Source organism: Ursus americanus, chromosome 20 (genome assembly GCF_024610735.1).
Source record: "Ursus americanus isolate L20-20 chromosome 20, mUrsAme1.1.p, whole genome shotgun sequence".
NCBI classification, from domain to species: Eukaryota; Metazoa; Chordata; class Mammalia; order Carnivora; family Ursidae; genus Ursus; species Ursus americanus.
Genome location: NC_142146.1, coordinates 38,421,081 through 38,434,049, shown reverse-complemented (window position 1 = coordinate 38,434,049; position 12,969 = coordinate 38,421,081). Strand labels below are relative to the sequence as shown.

The 12,969-nt window shown below is 40.0% G+C and overlaps 1 protein-coding gene across 3 annotated transcripts in view; it reads left to right on the top strand.

Moving 5' to 3' along the window:
• Positions 1-12,969, top strand: part of ATR (ATR checkpoint kinase) — a 103,644-nt gene that overhangs the window by 1,834 nt on the left and 88,841 nt on the right. For all 3 annotated transcript variants that reach the window (XR_015727884.1, XR_015727885.1, XM_045791917.2), the window contains exon 2: positions 12,340-12,431. Coding sequence is in view for 1 of the 3 variants with exons in the window: in XM_045791917.2 (XP_045647873.2) it covers positions 12,340-12,431 (92 nt within the window). In the remaining 2 variants the exon portion in view is untranslated. The remainder of the gene's footprint in view (positions 1-12,339; positions 12,432-12,969) is intronic.

Genomic DNA, 12,969 nt, shown 5'->3' with positions numbered 1-12,969 from the left:
AAGACTCTACATAGCTGGACACCTGGGTGGCTCATTTGGTTAAGTGTCTGGCTCTTGTTTTCAGCTCAGTTCATGATTTCAGGGTTGTGAGATTTAGCCCTGTGACGGGCTCCCCACTCAGCGGGGAGTCTGCTTGAGATTCTTTCTCCCTCTCCCCCAAAACTTGGGTGCTGTCTCTGTCTCCAAAAAAAAAAAAAAAAGTCTAAACATAGCCAATACAACTTCTCCACATATCCCACCCTCCCCAACTTTATTTTTCTCTCCCATTCGCTGAGGTAGGGATATCTCTTGATTCCCCATGTGCTTTTGCTACACGCTTTGTCCTCTTTTCATCTTTACTCTCTTCCTAAATAACTTCAACTAGTCCCATGGCTTTAAATATCATCTATATGCTGACAACTCCCAAATTTATATCTCTACCAAGAGATATTATTAGGTTGCTTATTATTGAACATCTATGTCTGAAATGAAAATTAATCCAAAACAACTCTTGATTTACTATCTTTAAACTTGTTCCTTCCCAGGTTATTGTAAATGTACCAACCAAAAGCCTAGGGGTTATTCTTGATTCTTTCCATTATCCCTTAATAATCTTTCAGCAAGTCCTGACAACCCTACCTTTAAAATATACTTCTCACCATCTCCACTGCTATTCTCATAATTTCTTATCTAGACTATTACTGTAATCTCTCAGCTCATCTCTCCATTTCCATTTTACCCACTTATAATGGATTTCTCATTCAGCAACCAAAGTGATTTTAACAACTATAAATTGTATTGTAGATTATGTAGCATTACTCCTCTGATTAAAACCTCCTGTTAGTTTTCCAGCACACTTGGGATAAAATCCAGCTTCTCCCTAGAACTCTAAGGTCCTGCATAATTTCACCTTTGCCAGCCTCTGACTTCAGGGCCACATATCCTTTCCTTACTCTGCTCCAATGACGTTGGCCTTATTTTTCACATGCACCAAGGTCATTCCTGCCTTCAGTGCTTTGCACCTTGTTGTTTCTTCTCTCTGAACAGACTGGTTCCATTCAGATGTCATTTCGGAGAGGCCTTCTCTGGCCTTCCTTTTTTAATATTACTTTGTAATCACAAGATATTTTCAGATAATGATAGTTACTATTAAAATATTAAATGGGGCAATGGGAGGGAGATGGGAGGGTGGGAGGCATTTACATTAGCCACTAGAGATGTGAATGGTGAGAAGAAGCCAGTCATGTGAAACTGGGAGAAGTGTCTGAGATTGAATGGGAGGTTCAAGGGTCTCTAGGTGGGAATGAACCTACTTTTTTAAAAACTAGGAAGAGGGTGAAACATAGCCAGCAAAGAGGGGACTGGTGTGAGTTCAGGGTGGAGGAGTAGCCATGGGCCAGGTCCTTTAGTACTTCATAGGCCAGAATAAGGCTTAGATTTAAGTGCAATGGGAAACCATTGGAATTTTTTTTTTTTTAAGATTTTATTTATTTATTTGACAGAGAGAGACAGCCAACGAGAGAGGGAACACAAGCAGGGGGAGTGGGAGAGGAAGAAGCAAGCTTCCAGCAGAGGAGCCTGATGTGGCGCTCGATCCCATAACGCCGGGATCATGCCCTGAGCCGAAGGCAGACGCCTATCGACTGAGCCACCCAGGCGCCCCCCATTGGAATGTTTTAAACAGCGAAATAACATAACTGAATTCAAGTTTTAAAAACATTTACCCTTCACTCTCCTACTTAGAACCTTTCAATATCTCATCGCCTTCATTACAAAATCCAAACTCTTTAGTTGCTTCTTTGAGCTTTGGCCTTATAGTTTTTCTTCAGCTTCATCTCCAGTTACTGCCTCCCTCTTCTTTAGCCATATAGAACTCCTTACAGTTTCTGGAGCAGCCTGTGTTCTTGTTTCTGAGCCTTTGCACATGCTGTTTCCTCGGCTTGGAATACTTCCTCCTTTCCCTTATTTTACCTGCCCAGACCCTTAGGGACTTTGCTTTGTATCACTTCCTTCAGGGAGCCTGGACTGATAGGCTCTGCTCAGGGCTGAGTGTCCCTCTTGTGCTCTGTCTTGGCTCTATTAATACTTAACCATGCGGTGTTAAAATTACCTGTTTACTTTTTAAATTTTTAATCTACAAAATTTTTTAGGGTTGATGCATGATATCTTGGTTAACCTGGTATCTGATGCTTGCCCCCAGACGAGGTAATCAAGTATTTGCTGACGTATGCAACCTTCAGGTGATACTTAAATTTCCTCCTAAGTATATCCTCTTAGGTTAGTTCCAAGATAGAGGTTATGTAAAAAAAAAATGCTCACTCTCCCATGAGTGAGTATTCTAATAATACATCCAATGAATGATAGTTTACCTTTTTATTTATTTATTTAGTTAGTTAGTTAGTTTTTAGGGTTTTTTTAATAATTTTTATTTTGTTAAATTAGTCACCATATAGTACATCCCCAGTTTTTGATGCAATGTTCCATGATTCATTATTTGCGTATAACACCCAGTGCACCGTGTAATATGTGCCCTCCTTAATACCCATCACCGGCCTATCCCAGTCCCCCACCTTCCTCCCCTCTGAAGCCCTCAGTTTGTTTCCCAGAGTCCACAGTCTCTCAATTCATCTTTTTAAAAAACTGATAAAAATGGGGTGTCTGACTGGCTAAGTCGATAGAGCGTGTGACTTGATTTTGGGGTTGTGAGTTCAAGCCACACGTTGGATGGGGAGCCTACTTGAAAAAAAATTTTTTTTATAAAAATGACACAAGTTGATTTTGTGCCAAAAATGTCGATAAAAATAAAAAATTGTCTTCATAGAAAATTAAACTTTGTGGAAAACTCAACACCATCCACCGTCCTGATTCCTCTCCCAGCACACCTCCTCATTTCACATTTTTTTTTTTTTTTTTTAAAGATTTTATTTATTTATGTGACAGAGAGACAGCCAGCGAGAGAGGGAACACAGCAGGGGGAGTGGGAGAGGAAGAAGCAGGCTCACAACGGAGGAGCCTGATGTGGGACTCGATCCCGGTACGCCGGGATCACGCCCTGAGCCGAAGGCAGACGCTTTAACGACTGCGCTACCCAGGCGCCCCCTCATTTCACATTTCTAAATACTTGCCACATTACACTTGGTTTATAAAGACAAACTCTCTTGACTTTGTCTAAAACAACTGATATTACCTTGTAATTTTAGACTTTTAAAATTTTTTGTTATATTTAAATCTGTGATGTTTTATAATATGGTAGCCACTAGCCAAATGTATGTATTGTTATGATGAAAATTGTTGTTTCTTTCTATTCTTAATGTGGCTACTTTGAAAAATTTGAATCGAACATGCGACTTGCATTATTTCTATGGGCCAAGGCTGGTTTTAATAATAAGATAAATAGCACCAAGTTTTTTTCACTTTCATGTACAAATATAACTACTTGGTTTTTGATTCTATATACCTAGGGTTTATGTTCCTTGCCAGTATTTGTTAATTTCAGTAACTTAGTAGTTCCAGCTTGAGAAGATAAGTTCCAGCTTGAGATGGTGGTGATGGTGTAGAATAATGTGAATATACTAAATGCCATGGAACTGTACTCTTAAAATGGTTTAAATAAATTTTATGTTAAGTATATTTTACCATTATAAAAAATATATTCAAAGAACATTTTAACAAACAAATTTAATTTGATCCTGTCTGGAGCTCCCTTCTTGAAATTCTAACCTTGGTTTCTAGAACATGCCTCTTAAGGTTTTTCTTTTTGTTTTTCTGGCTGTTTTTCCTTTCTCCTTCATGGCCCCTTTAACTTCAACTTAGGGTTCTCTCTTTGGCTTCCTTATTACTTCTTATATCGCACTAATTTTCAAGGCTTCCACTACCATTAGCTATAGTAGTGGTAGATTATATAATTTCCATGAATGTCAGCCTCATATTGCAAATTAGGGCTTAATATCCCTATCATACTGCTTGTGAAATATGTAATAATGCAGACAATGTTTAGCCTCGCTGGATAGATATTGTTATATAATGATGATTTAATCTATATCTCTAGGCTAGATATTTCTTGAGGACTAGAGCTTTAAAAAAAAATGTTTTTTTCTGTAAACTCTATGCCCAGTGTGGGGCTTGAATTTACCACCTAGAGATCAAGCCTCACATGCTCTACTGACTGAGCCAGCCAGCCAGCCCTTGAGGACTAGAACTTTGATGCCAGCAGTCTTTTGTACATCTTACTTAGTTGTTCCCTTGAGACCTTAAGTTCACTATTTCTTTCTTTCTTTTTTTTTAAGATTTTATTTATTTATCTGACAGAGAGTGAGGCAGGGAAAGAGGGAACACAAGCATGGGGAGTGGGAGAGGGAGAAGCAGGCTTCCCGCTGAGTGGGGAGCCTGACGCGGGGCTCAATCCCAGAACGCCAGGATCATGACCTGAGCCTCCCAGGTGCCCCTAAATTCACTATTTCTAAAACTGGTTTTGTTTTTCTTCCGAGACCTGTGCTTCCTCCTATGTTAACTTTTTTGATGAATGGCTTCACAATCCACCCTGGATAGAGAGGCCTAGGTTGACTTATCAGTCTCCTCCACTACCTTGTCTTTCACGTTCCCCAGCAGTTGTTTCTGGTATTTAGTGTGGCATTTTACAGGTGCTCAATAAATGGTTGTTGTTTATATGAATGACTGTATAATTCCTCATCCTGAGTGGTAGAATACAGACTTTCTACTATATTCTTTTTTTTTTTTTTTTTTAAGATTTTATTTCTTTGATAGAGACCCAGCGAGTGAGGGAACACAAGCAGGGGAAGTGGGAGAGGGAGAAGCAGGCTTCCTGCTGAGCAGGGAGCCCAATGCGGGGCTCGATCCTAGGACCCTGGGATCATGACCTGAGCCGAAGGCAGACGCTTAACAACCGAGCTACCCAGCCACCCCTCTACTATATTCTTACATTCATTCTGTGCTGGTTTATACCAAATCATGGAGCTTAATTAAGTTCAGTTCATTTAGGATTCTAAGATACAGTTGCTCTGCTTAATTATTGTATCTTCTCTTAATATTTATTTTTCTTGATTGGTCCTAACACTCAATATATGTAATTTTCCCTAATATTTTATTGAATTTTCATTGTGGAAAATTTCAAACATCCAAAAGAAGGGAAAATGGTATATCAGTTGCCCATTTAACCCAATAATTATCAATTCATGGCCCTCTTCCTCTCAACTAAGATTACTTTGAAGCAAATTCAAGACATCATTTCATCTATAAATATCAATGTTTATCTGTAAAGGATAAAGACTTTTTATTTTTTTTATTTTATTTTATTTTATTTTTTTAATGATTTTTTATTATATTATGTTAGTCACCATACAGTACATCCCCGGTTTCCGATGTAAGGCTCAATGATTCATTAGTTCTGTATAACACCCAGTGCACCATGCAATACGTGCCCTCTTTACTACCCATCACCGGTCTATCCCATTCCCCCGCCCCCCTCCCCTCTGAAGTCCTCAGTTTGTTTCTCATAGTCCATAGTCTCTCATGTTTCATTCCCCCTTCTGATTACCCCCCCTTTCTTTATCCCTTTCTTCCCCTACTGATCATCCTAGTTCTTATGTTCCATAGATGAGAGAAATCATATGATAGTTGTCTTTCTCTGCTTGACTTATTTCACTTAGCATTATCTCCTCCAGTGCTGTCCATGTTGTAGCAAATGTTGAGAACTCGTTCTTTCTGATAGCTGAGTAATATTCCATCGTATATATGGACCACAACTTCTTAATCCAGTCATCTGTTGAAGGGCATCTCGGCTCCTTCCACGATTTAGCTATTGTGGACATTGCTGCTATGAACATTGGGGCGCATATGGCCCTTCTCTTCACTACGTCTGTATCTTTGGGGTAAATACCCAGTAGTGCAATGGCTGGATCATAGGGGAGCTCAATTTTTAACTTTTTAAGGGACCTCCACACTGTTTTCCAGAGTGGCTGTACCAACTTGCATTCCCACCAACAATGTAGGAGGGATCCCCTTTCTCCACATCCTCTCCAACAATTGTTGTTTCTTGCCTTGTCTATTTTTGCCATTCTAACTGGCGTAAGGTGGTATCTCAGTGTGGTTTTGATTTGAATTTCCTTGATGGCTAATGATTTTGAACATTTTTTCATGTGTCTGTTAGCCATTTGTATGTCTTCATTGGAAAAGTGTCTGTTCATATCTTCTGCCCATTTTTTGATTTGTTTATTTGTTTCTCGTGTACTGAGTTTGAGAAGTTCTTTGTAGATCTTGGATACCAGTCCTTTATCTGTAGTGTCATTTGCAAATATATTCTCCCATTCCGTGGGCTGCCTCTTAGTTTTTCTGACTGTTTCCTTGGCTGTGCAGAAACTTTTAATCTTGATGAAGTCCCATAAATTCATTTTATCTTTTGTTTCTCTTGCCTTTGGGGATGTGTCATGAAAAAGGTTGCTTTGGCCAATGTCGTAGAGGTTGTTGCCTATGTTCTCCTCTAGAATTTTGATGGATTCCTGTCTCACATCGAGGTCTTTCATCCATTTGGAGTTTATTTTTGTGTATGGTGTGAGATAGTGGTCAAGTTTCATTCTCTTGCATGTAGCTGTCCAATTTTCCCAGCACCATTTATTGAAGAGACTGTCTTTTTCCCACCGGATGTTTTTTCCTGCTTTATCAAATATTAGTTGCCCAAAGAGCCGAGGGTCCATTTCTGGGCTCTCTATTCTGTTCCATTGGTCTATGTGTCTGTTTTTGTGCCAGTACCATGCTGTCTTTGTGATCACAGCTTTGTAGTACAGCTCGAAATCCGGCATTGTGATGCCCCCAGCTTTGTTTTTCCTTTTCAACAGTTCCTTGGAGATTCGGGGCCTTTTCTGTTTCCATACAAATTTAAGGACTGTTTGTTCCAGGTCTTTGAAAAATGTCCTCGGTATTTTGATCGGGATAGCATTGAAAGTGTAGATTGCTCTGGGTACCATGGACATTTTAACTATGTTAATTCTTCCGATCCATGAGCATGGAATATCTTTCCATCTTTTTATGTCTTCCTCAATGTCTTTCAAGAGTGATTTATAGTTTCTAGAATATAGGTCCTTTACGTCTCTGGTTAAGTTAATTCCAAGGTAACGTATGGTTTTTGGTGCTATTGTAAATGGGATGGATTCCCTAATTTCTCTTTCTTCGGTCTCGTTATTCGTGTATAGAAATGCAACTGATTTCTGAGCATTTATTTTGTATCCTGCCACGTTACTGAATTGCTCTATAACTTCTAATAGTTTGGGAGTGGCTTCTTTTGGGTTTTCCATATAGAGTATCATGTCATCTGCGAAGAGAGACATTTTGACTTCTTCTTTACCAATTTGAATACCTTTGATCCCTTTTTGTCGTCTGATTGCTGTTGCAAGGACTTCTAGTACTATGTTGAATAATAGTGGCGAGAGTGGGCATCCTTGTCGTGTTCCTGATCTTAAGGGAAAGGCTTCCAGCTTTTCCCCATTGAGAATAATATTTGCAGTAGGCTTTTCATAGATGGCTTTTATGAGATTGAGATATGTACCTTCTATTCCTACACTCTGAAGGGTTTTAATCAGGAAAGGATGCTGTATTTTGTCAAATGCTTTTTCGGCATCGATTGAGAGGATCATATGGTTCCTGAGTCTTTTCTTGTTGATATGATGTATCACGCTGATTGATTTGCGAATATTGAACCACGCTTGCATCCCAGGTATGAATCCCACTTGATCGTGATGGATAATCCTTTTAATGTATTGTTGGATTCTATTAGCAAGTATCTTGTTGAGGATTTTGGCGTCCATATTCATTAGGGAAATCGGTCTGTAATTCTCCTTTTTGATGGGGTCTTTGCCTGGTTTGGGGATCAAGGTAATATTGGCCTCATAGAATGAGTTTGGTAGCTTTCCTTCTGTTTCTATTTTTTGAAATAGCTTTAGGAGAATAGGTATTATTTCTTCTTTGAATGTTTGGTAGAATTCCCCAGGAAAACCGTCCGGGCCTGGAGTTTTGTTATTTGGAAGGTTGTTTATCACTGACTCAATTTCTTCATAATTAATTGGCCTGTTTAAGGAATCAATTTCTTCCGGTTTCAATCTTGGTAGTTTATAGGTTTCCAGGAAGGATTCCATCTCTTCCAGATTGCTTAGTTTATTGGCATATAGCTGTTGATAAAAATTTCTAATAATCCTTCCAATTTCAATGGTGCTCGTCGTGACCTCTCCTTTTTCATTCATAATTTTAATAATCTGGGTCCTTTTTCTTTTCTTTTGGATAAGTCTTGCCAGTGGTCTGTCAATTTTATTGATTCTCTCAAAGAACCAGCTTCTAGTCCTGTTGATCTGCTCTACTGTACTTCTGGTTTCTGCTTGATTGATTTCAGCTCTAATTTTGGTCAACTGCTTCCTCGTGCGTGGATTAGGCCTGTCCCTCTGTTGCTGTTCCAGCTTCTTGAGGTGAGAATATAAAAACTGCATTTTAGATTTTTCTATTCTTTTGAGTGAGGCTTGGATGGCTATGTATTTCCCCCTTAGGACTGCCTTTGCAGTATCCCATAGGTTTTGGACTGTTGTATTTTCATTCTCATTGGTCTCCATAAATTGTTTAATTTGATTTTTGATTTCCTGGTTTATCGAGTCATTCCTGAGCAGGATGGTTCTTAGTCTCCAAGTGTTTGAGTTTCTTCCAAATTTTTCCTTGTGGTTGAGTTCCAATTTCAGAGCGTTGTGGTCTGAGAATATGCAGGGGATAATTTCAATCTTTTGGTATCGGTTGAGACCTGTTTTGTGTCCCAGAACATGGTCTATTCTTGAGAATGTTCCATGGGCATTAGAATAGAATGAGTATTCTTTGGTTCTGGGGTGTAGTGTTCTATATATATCTATGAGGTCCAACTCGTCGAGTATGGCATTCAAAGCCTTTGATTCTTTGCTTAGTTTTTGCCAGGGTGTTCTATTTCTGATAGTGGAGTGTTGAGGTCCCCTACTATTAATGTATTTTTATCTATGTGTCTCTTTATTCTGGTTAAGAGTTGGCTTGTGTATCTTGCTGCTCCCCTGTTGGGGGCATATATATTTATAATTGTCATATCCACTTGTTGAATACTTCCCTTAAGAATAATATAGTGCCCTTCTGCATCTCTAACTATAGTCTGTAGTTTAAAATCCAATTTATCTAATATGAGAATTGCTACCCCAGCTTTCTTTTGAGGTCCATTTGCGTGAAAGATGGTACTCCATCCCCTTACTCTCAGTCTGAATGCATCTTTGGGTTTGAAATGAGTCTCTTGTAGACAGCAAATGGATGGGTCATTTCTTTTTATCCAATCTGCAACCCTGTGGCGTTTAGGGGTTGGTTCAAACCATTTACATTAAGACTGATTACTGAGAGATATGATTTTAACGTTGCCATGTTGCCAGTAAAGTCTTTGTTTGTATTGGCTGTGACTTTCTGTTCTGTATCACTCTTGGGGCCTTTTTACTTTTATAGAACCCCCCGTAATATCTCCTGTAGGGCTGGTTTCGTGGTTACAAAATTGGTTAGTGACTGGCGATTCTGAAATGTCTTTATTTCTCCATCAATTCTGAATGACAGCCTTGCTGGATAAAGGATCCTTGGCTGCATGTTTTTCTCTGAAAGAGCTTTAAATATGCTCCCCCAACCCTTTCTCTCATTCCAGGTCTGTGTAGACAGGTCTGACGTAATTCTGATGCTTTTGCCTTGGTACGTGAGAAATTTCTTTGCCCTGGCCGCTTTCAATACTATATCCTTGCATCTAATATTTGCGAAATGCACTATGACGTGACGTGGCGTAGGTTTGTCATGGTTGAGCTTGGGAGGGGTCCTCTCTGCCTCTTGGACACGAATGTTTGTTTCCCTTGCTAGATTAGGGAAGTTTTCAGCTACAATTTGTTCAAATATCTCTTCTAGACCTCTGTTTTTCTCCACCCCCTCGGGGATGCCGATGATTCTAACATTGGATCGTTTCATTGAGTCAGTAATCTCCCGTAACCTACATTCGTGGGCATAGATTTTTTTAAGACCATCTTCTATTTTCATTTTTTCCTCTATTAACCCATCCTCCAATTCACTAACCCGTTCCTCTGCTTCTGCGACCCTGGCCGTCAGAGCCTCTAGTTTTGCCTGCATTTGGCTCATAGAATTTTTAATTTCTGTCAGATTCGCTCTCATTTCTGTCCTTAAGGATTCTATATTCTCAGTAACCTTTTCGTTAATAGTTTTTTCAATTCTACTCATCATTTTGACCATCGTTACTCTGAATTCCATTTCTGATAATTTGGTTACATCCATATCCATTATTTCTGTGGCAGAGGCCACAGACTCACTGTCTTTTCTTTGCTGGGGGGGGGGCTTCTCCTTCTTGTCATTCTGATGAAGAGAGGTTGTGGGGTTTCCAGAGCCCAAATTATTGACTGGGTCCCAGGCCGTGCCCCTTGTTTTATAGGGATCTTAGGGATGTGGGCTTCTTCTTTAAAGATTTTATTTATTTATTTATGTGGCAGCCAACCAGCGAGAGAGGGAACAGAAGCAGGGGAGTGGGAGAGGAAGAAGCAGGCTCCCAGCGGAGGAGCCCGATGAGGGACTCCTTTCCGGAACGCCGGGATCACGCCCTAAGCGGAAGACAGGCGCTCAATGACTGCGCCACCCAGGCGCCCGGGTTGTGGGCTTCTTGATTTTTCAGCCTGCCTTCTGGGGGAGGGGCCTGCCGCGCCAATACTCAGGCAACCCTGTTTGGGTAGAGTCTCCGTGTCCCCTGCGAGGGGGGATGGGGATGGGCACTCCCTGAGCCGGTATTTCCAGGCTTTTGTTCTCTGGCGGCTTTCCCTGGCGGTTTGCTGTGCCTCTTCTGAGAGTCAGAGCAGCAGCGGCCAAATTTCAGCCTCTGTCACGGAACAGAAGGATTGCGGCCCGTTCTCTACTAATGTTCTGGCCACTTTAACTCTTTTTCTGTTGGTGCTGCTCAACCCTGCAGCGTCCCGGGATGTGCGCCCCACACCCGGCGTCCCAGCCCTCACTTCCAGGGCCGGCGCGTCTCTGTCCTTTGTGTTTCTAATGCCGCCAGCCGCCAGCCGCCCGGCGCGTGCTCCCGGATCTCCCGGTCTCAGTCTGGATCCAGTGAGCGCACCGGGATTCCGGTGATCCGCGAGATGCCTGGTGGCGCGTGCACCCGGCTCACCTCACGATCTCAGTCTGCTGTTTTGCGGGTGCCGACCTCGAGCCCGCCTGCTCCCCCGTGCAAGTGGCTGCCGCTTCCCGGCGCCAGAACGCGGCGGCTCCCTCCCCCTTCCGTTTATCTTCCGATATCTGTGCACGGTTTCATGGCTCCCCGCTTCGTACCTCAATACTCAGCGCTGGAGATGTTCATTTGTAGAGATCCAGATGCGTCTTCCTGCGTCTCAGGCTGGTTCCGTGGTTGTTTAGGCTGGTCTGGTACCTATCCAGCTCGACTCGGAGGACCGGCTGAAAACGGTGTCTCCTACTGCTCTGCCATCTTAACTCCTCCCCCCTCAGGATAAAGACTTTTTAAACATACCATAATGCCATTATCACACCTAAGAATGATTTCTTAATAACATCAAATATCTAGCCTGTGTTTAAATTTTCCCAGTTGTCCTATACAGTTTGCTAATAGTTTTATTTTTGTTTTTTGGTTTTTTTTTTAGTATTTATAAAATCAGAATCCATAGTAGGATCATAGATTGTAATTGATCGATATGGCTCGTAAGTCTCTGTTATAGGTTTCTCCTCTTTATTTTTCCCCTTGGAATTCATTTGTTGAAGAAACTATGTTCTGTAGATCAGTACTGCTCAATATGAATAAAATGCAAGGCACATGTATAATTAAGAATGTCCTAGTAGCCATATGACAAAAAGTAAAAAGAAAATAGGTAAAATTAATTTTTAATAATATATTTTATGTAACTCAGTATATCTAGATACTATCATTTCTATTTGTAATTAGTATAAAGTTATTAATGAGATATACGTTTTCTGGTACCAGATATTCAAAATTCAATGTATATTTTGTACTTAAAGGACGTCTCAATTTGGACAAACCATGTTTCAGGTGCTCAATAGCTACATAAATAATGGCTGCTATATTTGGCAGGGCAGGTCTAGATTTTGCATATTGGATGCTTCTGGTGTCATTTAGCATGTTTTTTCCCTTCTAAATCAGTAAAATGTATTTAGGTTTTTCTTTCACTTTTAAATGGAAGGATACAATGAATGTCAACGTTAAAACTAAACACATTTGATAAATTCAAATATAGATAATTTTTTAGAAATGTCTCTTTAAGGCTAAAAAACTTTTTATTTGTATTTTAGTGCCAGTCCAGAGGAATATAATACAGTTGTACAGAAGCCAAGACAAATTTTATGTCAGTTTATTGACCGAATACTTACAGATGTAAATGTTGGTAAGAAACAGTTATTTCTTATATAAATTTTATGAGTTAAATTGTTTTCTTTTCCATATGTACAACATTATGCTAGCATTTTTCTTCATGTAGTTTTAAATGTAGAGTTAGTATTTATGATGGTTACTATTTTCAAGCAACTTATTTACAATATTAACTTATTACATAATGTGATTTAGGCATTTAAAGTAATTCTGTTTTCCTGCTTGTTACATAGATTTTCTGCTGCTTGCTATGGTGTTCTTCTTTGATATAAGATATTATAATAGATAAAAAGTAGTTGGCCATTTCTAATGATGTGGAACCTGTTTTAGCTACATCTTAAAACTAGTGGTTGAGAAACAAATGCCATTTATAAGAGTTGGTGACTTTGTGGAAAGTAATAAGATCTTGTGAGTCGTTGAAGCAACTGTGTCCTTATTTGTGGCAATCTAAAAGACAAATATTACCAACTTGGCAAATGGTGTCACATTTGTCATATCTGTTAAAATTACATGGAAGGGGTAATACAGAGTAGCATTTGGCTCACAGTATATAA